General features: G+C 43.9%; 1 protein-coding gene across 1 annotated transcript in view; it reads left to right on the forward strand.

Moving 5' to 3' along the window:
- The window catches only part of LOC132663674 (histone-arginine methyltransferase CARM1-like), a 237,549-nt gene extending 227,342 nt beyond the window's left edge, over nucleotides 1-10,207 (forward strand). Inside the window, exons 11-12 of the mRNA XM_060610154.3 lie at nucleotides 1,189-1,326; nucleotides 10,114-10,207. Of these exons, the coding sequence (XP_060466137.1) occupies nucleotides 1,189-1,326; nucleotides 10,114-10,207 (232 nt within the window). The remainder of the gene's footprint in view (nucleotides 1-1,188; nucleotides 1,327-10,113) is intronic.
- The last annotated feature ends 798 nt before the right edge of the window (nucleotides 10,208-11,005 follow it).

Here is an 11,005-nt window from a genome sequence, read left to right on the forward strand (position 1 = left end):
GAGCTAAGGGAGAGAAGCTTGAAGTGGCCTGCTCCAAGGGGACAGTTCCTTTGAAGTGAAATGCTTTATCCTATAAAGCTTTAGACAGCTTGCATCCTGCTCCCGCATGTGCCTGAGTATATTTTGATAGAAGAGTGGTTTATATTACTTAGCGGTGAAATTTTGTAAAATGCACCCCCCACCCCCCCACCCCCCTCGCTGCAACATCTTCAAGTCAAAATAGACCCTGTAGGGGTCAGCTGTGTGTTCCACGCACACCTTATTCCATCCAAAACAGCGACACGTTTGGGTGAGTCACCAGGACAGGTGACCTTGGTGTTTGGAGGCACAGCCAGGTATTCTCGCATCTTCGTATGAAATGAAGAACGCCCATGTAAACACTGTCACACACACATACATGTGTGGGACGTCTGAACTGGAAGGACAGCAGAGACCATCTGCCCCAGGGCTTTTCTTGCTTCCAGAAGCCCTCTCAGGTTCCCTGAACAGGTTGGCATGAGATGGTAGGAGGCCAGACTCCAGACTTGTTATCTTGAGAGACACTTTTCAGACAACTCAGTTCCCAACTTAACTCTATTCCTTGTTGGGCTTCTAACGAACTTTGATTCAGAAAGACAGATTGAAGGGCACCCGAATGGTGCAGTCTGTTGAGGGGCCGACTCTTGATCTCGGCTCAGGTCAGGATCTCACGGTTTGTGGGTTCGAGCCCCACATCTGCCATCACCGCAGACCCTGCTTGGGATTCTCTCTCCCTATCTCTCTCTCTGCCCCTCCCCTGCTCATGTTTGTTCTCTCTGTCTCTTCCTCTCTCTCTCTCTCTCTCTCTCTCTGTCTCTCTCTCTCAAAATAAATAAACTTAACAAAAAAGACAGATTGACAGAATGGCCAAATCCACAGGTTTGAAGGTTTGAAGCCTGGCTCTCCAACTGTCTTCTGTGTGATGCTGGGCATGTCCTTTAACCTCCCTGTGCTGACTTTATCGAGTTACTGTATAGACTTAGTGAGGGAATATATATAAAGCTCTTGGGACATTGCCATGGCAATGACCTAAACTGAGCTACCCTTACCTTAAAAGGATTCCATGAGTTGAAAACTCTGCAAACCAACTATCAACCTAAGTCCCCAGTGCAATCCATGCAATATGGCCCCAGAACGTAACTGACTTTTAACTCTTCTCCCGTCCCACAGGGTAACTGTTTGGCTGTCGACAGCCCCAACTGAGCCTCTGACTCATTGGTATCAGGTGCGGTGCCTTCTCCACACTCCCCTCTTTGCCAAAGAAGGAGAGACCCTCTCAGGGAAAGTGCTGTTGGTAGCCAACAGACGGTAAGTAGTAGACTACTGACTACTGGGCACGGGGGTGCGAGAGGTGGGAGCGTTTTCAGCACCTCGAAATGGGCAGCAGGCTTTACAAAAGCCCAGCTCACTCTGCTACCAAGACAGCAAACATCTTCCTTGCGATGAGGGCCACAGGGATGGGGAGCTTGGGGTGACTCAAGGGCAGCGGGGGTTCTCCACCTGACCACGGAGGTGGTCGGAGTGCTTGCCAAACGCTTGAATTATCAAGTGCTTGAAATCCCACATCAACTCCTGACCTTCCTTGCATCCAGCCACACGCCCTCAAATTTAGTACAATACCATCGATTTGTTCCCCAGGGGACAGGCACAGCAGGGCGATGTGTGGTGTGGGCACAGCAGGACTGGCTGTGTCCCTCTGGTAATGGATTTCACGAGGCCTCTCCTCTGCAGTGATGACTTTGATTTATCTCATTTTTAAGATGCTCTATTTTCTTTCACCTTGTTGGAGTTTCTCCAGAGTGAATCAGGGGAGAAAGGAATAGCGGAGCAGTTCAAGGACTCTCAGGATATTAAGGGTACTCAGAGATCATCTCACTCAACTTCCTTCTCTCCCTACCTCCCACCTCTTCTCGGACCTGCACTTGAACACTCCTGTGATGGAGAGCTCATCCCCTTACAAATCAACCCTTCCATTTTTTTTTAGTGTTTATTTATTTTTGAGAGAGAGACAGAGCATGAGCAGAGGAGGGGCAGAGAGAGAGGGAGACGCAGAATCCCAAGCAGGCTCTAGACTCCGAGCTGTCAGCACAGAGCCCCGTGTGAGGCTCGAACTCACGAACCGTGAGATCAGGACCTGAGCTGAGGTTGGACACTTAACCAGCTGAGCCGCCAGGTGCCCCAACCCTTCCATTTTCAAAGTCTATATTTCTTTCATTACAAAAACCTAACACGCTCACATATAAATTCAAAACTACAAAAGTGTCTGGAGTCCACACTAGCTGCCACCCCTCACCCACTCCCCAGATGGGACCCCTTGGTCCATATGCTTCCAGGTGATTTTTCTGTGCATGTACTAATAACATCATTGTGGGGTTTTTATTGTTGTTTTACAAGAAGATTCAACTAGCCGTCTCCCACTTAAGTTTTCACTTAGCATTAAGTCCTGAATCTGTGCACATAGATCTGCTTTTTTATTTTAATCGATGCATAATAGTGGAGGGCATAGGTGTATTGCATGTCTTTTTAAAAATCACTGACAGAGGGGCATCTCCATGGCTCAGTTGGGTAAGCATCTGACTCTTGGTTTCAGCTCAGGTCATGATCTCATCGTTCGTGGGTTTGAGCCCCTCACTGGGCTCTGTGCTGACAGCACGGAGCCTGCTTCGGATTCTCTCCCTCTTTCTTTCTCTCCTCCTCCCCTGCTCGCTCATGCTGCCTCTCTCTCTCAAAATAAATAAATAAACTTAAAAAACCATTTTTTTAAAAAACTGCTGATGGGTTGATACTTGGGTTGCTTCCCACGTTTCCCCCTTTTTTTGGCCACTGTGAAAAACTCTGCCCTAAATACCCTTGAACATAAAGCTTGCACAGGGACAAGAATATTTCTACATGAGATCCCTAGAAATGGAGATGTTGGATCAAAGGGTATGTACCTGTGACACTCTGATAAATACTACCTTTTGTGTATTTTATGTATTTGTACCTTTATGTGCAACCTCAATGGTTGCACCAATGTCCACTCACGGTGATGGACGGCCATGGACGGCCAGGCTCATTTCTGCACTTCTTTCCCTACACTGCCTGTGATTGGTCTCTGTGGCTTTTGCCAGTAGTGATGTGTGTGCACATGTGAGGGAAGGGAGAGAGAGAACGTTAAGCAGGCTTCTCACCCAGCCCAGAGCCTGATGCAGGGCTTGACCACACACGCAGGTCTAGGATCGTGACTTGAGCCAAAGTCAAGAGTCAGACGCTCAACTACCCAGGTGCCCCTACAAATACAATTTTTATTTTATTTTATTTATTTTATTTTATTTTATTTTATTTTATTTTATTTTATTTTAATGTTTTTTATTTTTGAGAAAGACAGAGACAGAATGTGGGTGGGTTAGGGGCAGAGAGAGGGAGACACAGAATCCGAAGCAGGCTCCAGGCTCTGAGCTGTCAGCGCAGAGCCCGACACGGGGCCTGAACTCAGGAAGTGTGAGATCATGACCTGAGCCGAAGCCGGTCGCTCAACTGACTGAACCACCCAGGCACCCCTCCAAATATAATTTTTAAAAGTTGCATCTGGTTGTTTTGGTTTATATTTGTTTAATTACTAATAGGGGTAAATAACTTTTCATATGGTCTTTGGTTATTGATGTCTTGTACTTCAAACATCTCTGATCATTAAAAAATCATTCTTGCTGTTGATCCTACAAGTACTTCCTAGTAAGTCTACTCATTGACCTTACTTTCACTTCTGAGTCTGTTCCAGGCTCCAAATGGCAGTTGTTGAAATATTTGGAGAGCTCTACCAAAATCCTGCCAGTCTTCCTGGCTGGCTATAGGCTAACATCCTGTAAGAGTGATTTTTAAATTGTTGGAGGTTCTAAGCCCGCCCCTCTGGAGAGTTGGTGGGACTTTTCTGGAAAGTAATTTACAAGAAGGGAGTTCCTGTGGCGGGAGAGACATGACCATCTTTGGGCGGTCTGTTTTCCTCGACTCCCATTCTCTCTCCTTCTGTGCCGCTGCAGAGTCATCCTGCTTCCTGCCAACATGGCTCCTCTTCTGCTTGTTTCTGTGGTTCTACCATATTGCAGTTTTAGGCACGTCTTGCCCGCCCCAGTGCCTGCACAAGACATTACACATGAGGAATAAAGCTTTTGCATTTCAGAAAATGCTCCTCATCCTCAGCTTGGGTGTTTTGAGGAGCACTCTCTGAGATGCGCCCCCCTCTGGGCTCTCTTGCTTCTCTTGGCACTTCTGTGCTTTTTCCTATGTGCCTTACAGCCAATGCCAAGTGCTTCTGTAGCCCTTATACATGAGGTAGAGACTGCAGATTCTATCTTTCTCCCAGTTTTACAGAAAATGAGGTCCCTGGTCTGCAGTGTCTTTCTCTTCTGCTTGTTTAGGGGATGGTTTCCAGGAGGCAAAGTTGGGAAATGCTGATTTATTCCGCGTTCATCCTGGAAGTCACCACTTTCTTCCTCAATCCTCATAAACCATCTATTTAATGACGAGTTCTAAAGAAAAAAAATTACTAAGGAGCAGTAGCCAACATCAGCTTGGAGTTGGGACTTGCCTTTTCTTCTTAACATTCTTTTGCTTTCAGATATTTATATTTGAAGGTATCTTAGGGTATCATTAGGTGGGTGGATTTAAATCATCTTATTTTCCTATTACTTTTTTCTTTCTTTTAAACAAAACCTTTTTTTTAATGTTTATTTATTTTTGAGGAAAGAGACAGAGCAGAAGCAGGGGAGGGGCAGAGAGAGGGGGAGACACAGAATCTGAAGCAGGCTTCAGGCTCTGAGCTGTCAGCACAGAGCCCGATGCGGGGTTTGAACTCATGAACCATGAGAACATGACCTGAGCTGAAGTCCGACACTCAACTCACTGAGCCACCCAGGCGCCCCTCCATTATTTTTTTCTAACATATCTTGGGTTTCATCCTTCTCAGTCATATTTTTTGACCCTCCTCTCCTTTATTCCCCCGATGGGTAAGAAAGAAGCAAACCATTTACCTCATACACCTGTGTCATGACTCACGGGTTCCTCCAGCCTTCCATACCTTTCTTAAAGCACCAATGTTGTATCACTGTTATTTGCCTATATGTGAACTTCCCAAAAAGAAGGCCCGAGTCTCATTCTATGGTGTATCCCTCCTGACTTAATTCATTTCAGAGATTCGGCAGTGATGTGGAAGGACCACCTGAATGAAGAAGTCATGTCAGGATCCTCCTTTTAGTAAGAATTTAGTCTGGCTCAGTTGAAAGAAGACGCTAAGAGATTATGGACACATGATACTTAGCAGCAGGAAGAAAGGGAGGAAGGCGGAAGGAAGATTTTTTTTTTAATATATTAAAAAAGATTTTTTTTAACGTGTATTCATTTCCTGAGAGAGACAGAGCACGAGCAGGGGATGGGCAGAGAGAGAGGGAGACACAGAATCCAAAGCAGTTTCCAGGCTCGGAGTTGTCAGCACGGAGCCCGACGTAGGGCTTGAATTCATGAACCGCAAGATCGTGACCTGAGCTGAAGTCGGAGGCTTAACCGACTGAACCACCCAGGTGCCCCTTTAATATTTTTTAAATGTGATTTTTTAAAGTTTATTTATTATGAGAGAGAAAGCATTAGTGGGAGTGGAACAGAGAGAGAGGAGGGAGAGAGAATCCCAAGCAGTCTTCACATCATCAGTGCCAAGCATGATGCAGGGCTTGAACCCACAAACTCTGAGGTCATGACCTGAGACATGACCAGGCTTTGGCAAATGTTAAAGGAGAGAACATAGTATAGTCATCAGCACACAGTAGGTCCACAGAAAATCTTAGTTCCGTTTTTTCCCGCCTTCTTCTCTTCCTTACTCTCATTTTTGCTTTAAAATTATTACTTTCTTTGGCATTTTCTCCAAACTCAGCACTTCCTTAATGTCAGTGCTTTGATGTTCTTTTCAGTCAGGTGCTGCTGGTTTGTCCTGCCTTTGGATAGGATCTCCCCCTTCCTTATTGTCAAATATTCTTTTAAACTCTGGCCTCCCGGGAGAACTGCCCCCCCCCCCCCGCCCCCGGGGTAAGCCACACTGGCGTGACAATGGCTGCCCTTTTCTTCCCAGCCAGGACCCCTTGGGATCGTATTGTTAGCGTTTTATTTTCCACATACTTCCATCATTCTTCGGCTGTCATTCATATTATTGCTGTGGACAGTAAAACAGAACTTATGTTTTTTATGAACTTTATGAAATGTATACGCCTCAAGTGCACAGAAGCTGGTGTCCATGAAGTTTTCTGATCGTGTGCACCTCGGAGTAAAGACATTTTGTATATGCGTCCCCTGATTATAGACTAGCATTTATCTTATAATTCTGTGAATGTACTACAGTAATAATAGAAAGTATAAAGTGGAGTGCTCGATATAGAGATATATATACTATATACTATTTATATACTATTTATATATATACACACACATGCATAGACATGTCTCTGTGTATAAACACACATAGAAACTTACATGGTGTGTACGTCATAGGACACAAAATTAGAAATAAAAAGAATGAATGGAAAAAAACAAATATACGTAGGCTGACTTGGGGTCTAGCTCAGCCACTCACCCTGGGCCAAGATTTTTTGGAATATACTTTAAAATTTGGGGATCCCTATGAAGGTCTGCAGTACTCAGGTCTGCCAGGGAATTTGGTTTTCAGAGCGTTCCTTGTGTTATGAAACTGGAAGGAATGCTGACCAAAGAGTTAAAGGTTTGGCAGCTCCAAGTGGCGCTCCCAAAGGTCATCTCTAAACTGCTCTGTTTTGCGCTCAACTTTCCCTCAGACCAAATATCTACGGGTCTGGACAGCTGCATCGGCAGGAGCTCTGGGGCGAAACTCTTGTCGATGATCAGGAACAGTGAGGCATTAGCATGCGCGGGCTCAGCTTTAAGGGATGTTTCTTTGTCCTTTGTTACTCAGATTCTTCTGGCTCTGACCAATGTCTCCACCGCCCAGTTGGTATTTACTCAGTGATGTTGTACCACATTGTCTGCGGTGTAATCAGATTCTCACTGAACCGTCCTGCCTTAGCAAAACCCGAGAAAGTAGGTGAGCATAATAGAGAATGAATCCAGCACTTTCCTAGTGACTTCACTAGTGTTCAGTATGTGTTAGGTGAACACGTGTATTCGTTTCCCAGGGCTGAAAATTTTAAAAATCGGGGCACCTGGGTGGCTCAGTCAGTTGAGCATCAGACTCTCGATTTCAGGTCAGGTCACGATCTCGCAATCATGATATCGAGCCCCACAGTGGACTCTGCACTGGTCATGGAGCCTGCTTAAGAGTCTCTCTTTCCCTCTTCCTCTGCCCTTTTCTCTCTATCAAAAAAGAAAGAATTAAAAATCGGAGCTAAGTATTTTCTTCCACCCCCCCGTGTACCCTCTTGGGGCACACTCAAACCCCTCTGAAGAATGCTGGTCCAGGGTCCATTCTACTGAGGTTCTCATTCCTTCATTCGCCTATCAGTAAACCCTCAGTGACTTGAGTCATTTTTTTTCTTTTTTTTACTTTTTTTTTAAATTTAAACTTTAGTTAACATGCAGTGCAATATTGGTTTCCGGAGTAGAATTCGGTGATTCATCACTTACATACAACATGCAGTGCTCATCACAAGTACCTTCCCTAATGCCCGTCACCCATCTAGCCCAGCCCCCCCCCACCTCCCTCCATCAACCCTCAGTTTGTTCTCTATTGTTAAGTCTCTTACGCTTCCAATATCTGTTATTCCAAAAGGAATGTTGGTATGAGAAACAATGATATTTTTAATGTTTTTTTGGTTTTTTTTTAAATTTATTTAGTGTTATTTTTAAATATAATTTATTGTCAAAGTGGCTACCACACAGTGTGTAAAGTGTGCTCTTGGTTTTTGGGGTAGATGGTTTTGCACTCAATTCTTGAACTAAAGGATGTCCCCTCTTAGGTCATTGGTTCCATCTCTGTAGATTTAAAAAAAATTTTTTAATGTTTATTCATTTTTTGAGAGAGAGAAGGAGACAGAGTGCCAGCAGGGGAGGGGTAGAGAGAGAGGAAGACACAGCATCCGAAGCAGGTGCCAGGCTCTGAGCCATCAGCGCAGAGCCCAGTGTGGGGCTCAAACCCATGAACTGTGAGATCATGACCTGAGCGGAGATCAAGAGACAGACACTTGACCCACTGAGCCACCCAAGCGCCTTCCTATGTAGCATTCTGGAAAGAGCCTTGCTGAACAACACCCTAGAGCAGGAACTTCCTGTCTGTTCTTCCAGACCCCACCTGGAACCTTTCAGTTCTCTGTTGTGTCATATGCGCATCCATGGACACACACATTTGCTCAGACCTCGGGGTACTCTGTTTCTGCATTAAGTCTTACGTTCATTGCTTTAAATATTGTTAAGAAGGCATCTCTCATTTGGGAAAATAAGTAAGTGTGTCCCTCCCTGATTTCTCAGCCTTTTTATGATTCCAGCAAGGGCCGCCCTTATTCCTAAGGAGCTCACTGTCTCAGTATCTCGCTTTCCTTGTGTCTCCCTTCAAGTATCACAAACGCAGTGAACTCCTCCTCAATGTATCATGAAGGGAACATTTTATAACGAAATAATTCGGAGTCAGTTACATGAGTTGAAATACAATCAAAAGACATTGATTTTTTGTTTTTTAATCTATGCCCATCTTTCCCTCTTACTTTGTTTGGCCCCGATAAAAATCTGGAACTTGAGGTACAGGCTTCACAGGATGTGACATTATACATCAGCCTGCCCAGGCCACTATTGGTGACAACAGGGTGAGAGGCATTTATAACACTCAGTAATTTCTGGAATTTGACACAGAAGCCAGAGACCATCAAGGAAATTCCAGTTAAAGTAATCAATGATATGTTAACCCCAGGCATTTAAAATATTAAGGATTGGAAGATATGTAATGAAATTAGCACTTTTATACTTTGTAGGTGAGGAGGTAGTTTAGTCCACTTTCTGGAAGATGTTTTAGCAATAGGTGCTGGGAACCTTAAATATTTATGTGCTTTAGCCTGGCGAGTCTAACACTGAGAATTATTCCAGGCAAATAATCGCCAATAGGACATAAAGATGTACTACGAGAATGTCCTCTGCTGCAGAATATCTGTCGTCAAATTAGGCTTTTGTTACTAAAAGCAATAATATGTTATAACATGTTTGTAATACGTTATAAAAATGTAAATATTTGATCATGGGGCATCATTAATTATCCTGTGTAATGCCCGTTAGTGCCACTGAAAAATGTGTTGTCAAGAATTATAGGATAAATGCTTGTTTATGTTAAATCAAACTAGGAGATATGAAGGAATATTTAAGATCATTGTATTAAAAATTCACATTTATGAAAACCATAGAAGGAAAAATACACAGGAAAATACTCTATAGTGTTAGCTGGAAGATTCTTTGTCTAGTGACATCATGAATTCTTTTATTTAATTTCTCTTTTTCCTTATTTTTCAGTTATTCTACAGTGAATAGGTAGCACTTTATAATCCAAAGAAATACATTTGTTGTTGAATACGTACGACTAATAAAAATCCCACAAACATAGGTCCTTCAGATTAGCCATCAAAGATATGTCATATGACTTGTTCTTATCAGCCAATTCCCACTGGAATTATATGAGCCTTCATCTGGGGCCTCTGAAAATCAGTCACATTTATTGACTGTTTTATGTCAGTTTAAGACTTTAACGTGTCCAGTCTCTGCACGAGTAAGATTATTTTGGTTACTTCGGTGGGTGACCCATAAAGTGCCTCTATTAATTAAAGCCATTTCTGTCCTTGGCTGTTGATGAAACCAGAAATACCATTAACTTTGTAATTTTTAGCTCAAGAGATTACAACTGCCAAACTCTTCTAACAAATAAACAAGGCCTTCTGTTGCCTCTGCTAACGTTGGTAGCATCCCCATAAACACACACGACCGTAGACGAGATGCCAACCCCACACTCTTAAAACCCTCGTGAAGTAAGTAGGTATGTGTACAAGGTGCCTTCAGTGTGTGTGAAGAGGTGACCGGCCTCGTAAAATGATGGAGTTGTTTTGTTTTTTTGTTTTGTTTTCTGCCATACAGACAGAGCTATGACATTCATATCGTGGCGCTGGTAAACCAGACAGGCTTCAGATCTGGGAACATCCTCGATCTAAAGAATCCTTTCTTTAGGTAAGAAATGCTCTCAGCCGTGTCCCAGCCATGTGTATAAAATCTCAGTGGACCATATGACCGGGTAAAGAGGTTCAGAATAATTCCACCTTTCCTAAGAGGAGAAGAGGCATCTACCCTTCCTCCTTAAGGAGACTTAGATCCTATGATGGAGTTGAGTGTTCTAGTTCCATTAAATGGAATTCAATATGTAACAACCTGATCTTGAAACCACAAAGAGTCCTACAAAGTGAATTCTCGTTCCAGCTGAGCTATAATGAGCTGCGTGACCTTGGGCAAAGTCACTTCCTTCTGGTATTTGGTTTTCTCATCTGCACGATGTGGAGTTTAAATATGGGCTCCTCTGACCTTCATTCACTAACAGATGGTTTTGTGCCGCATTTATTCCACTACACCTGAAACATGAAGTCCATTTAAAGTAAGTTTGTGAGATATTTTTGAGATCACGTAAGTCAGGACAAACCCCTCTTTAGAAGCCATGCAGGTTTTGTCTGATGTAAAAACTTGCCACAGTGAGAGGGGTATGACGGATGTTTCTGGAAGAACCCCTTGTCTCTTACACCTCATCCATATGAGCCCATTAAAAATCCACACGTGGGGGGCGCCTGGGTGACTCAGTCGGTGAAGCGTCCGACTTCAGCTCAGGTCATGATCTCATGGTTCGTGAGTTCAAGCCCCACATCGGGCTCTGTGCTGACACTTCAGAGCCTGGAGCCTGCTTCTGATTCGGTGTCTCCCTCTCTCTCTGCCCCTCCCCTGCTCACGCTCTGTCTCTCTCTCACAAAATGAATAAGCATTTAAA

Source organism: Panthera onca, chromosome D4 (assembly GCF_046562875.1).
Source record: "Panthera onca isolate mPanOnc1 chromosome D4, mPanOnc1 haplotype 2, whole genome shotgun sequence".
Taxonomy (NCBI): Eukaryota; Metazoa; Chordata; class Mammalia; order Carnivora; family Felidae; genus Panthera; species Panthera onca.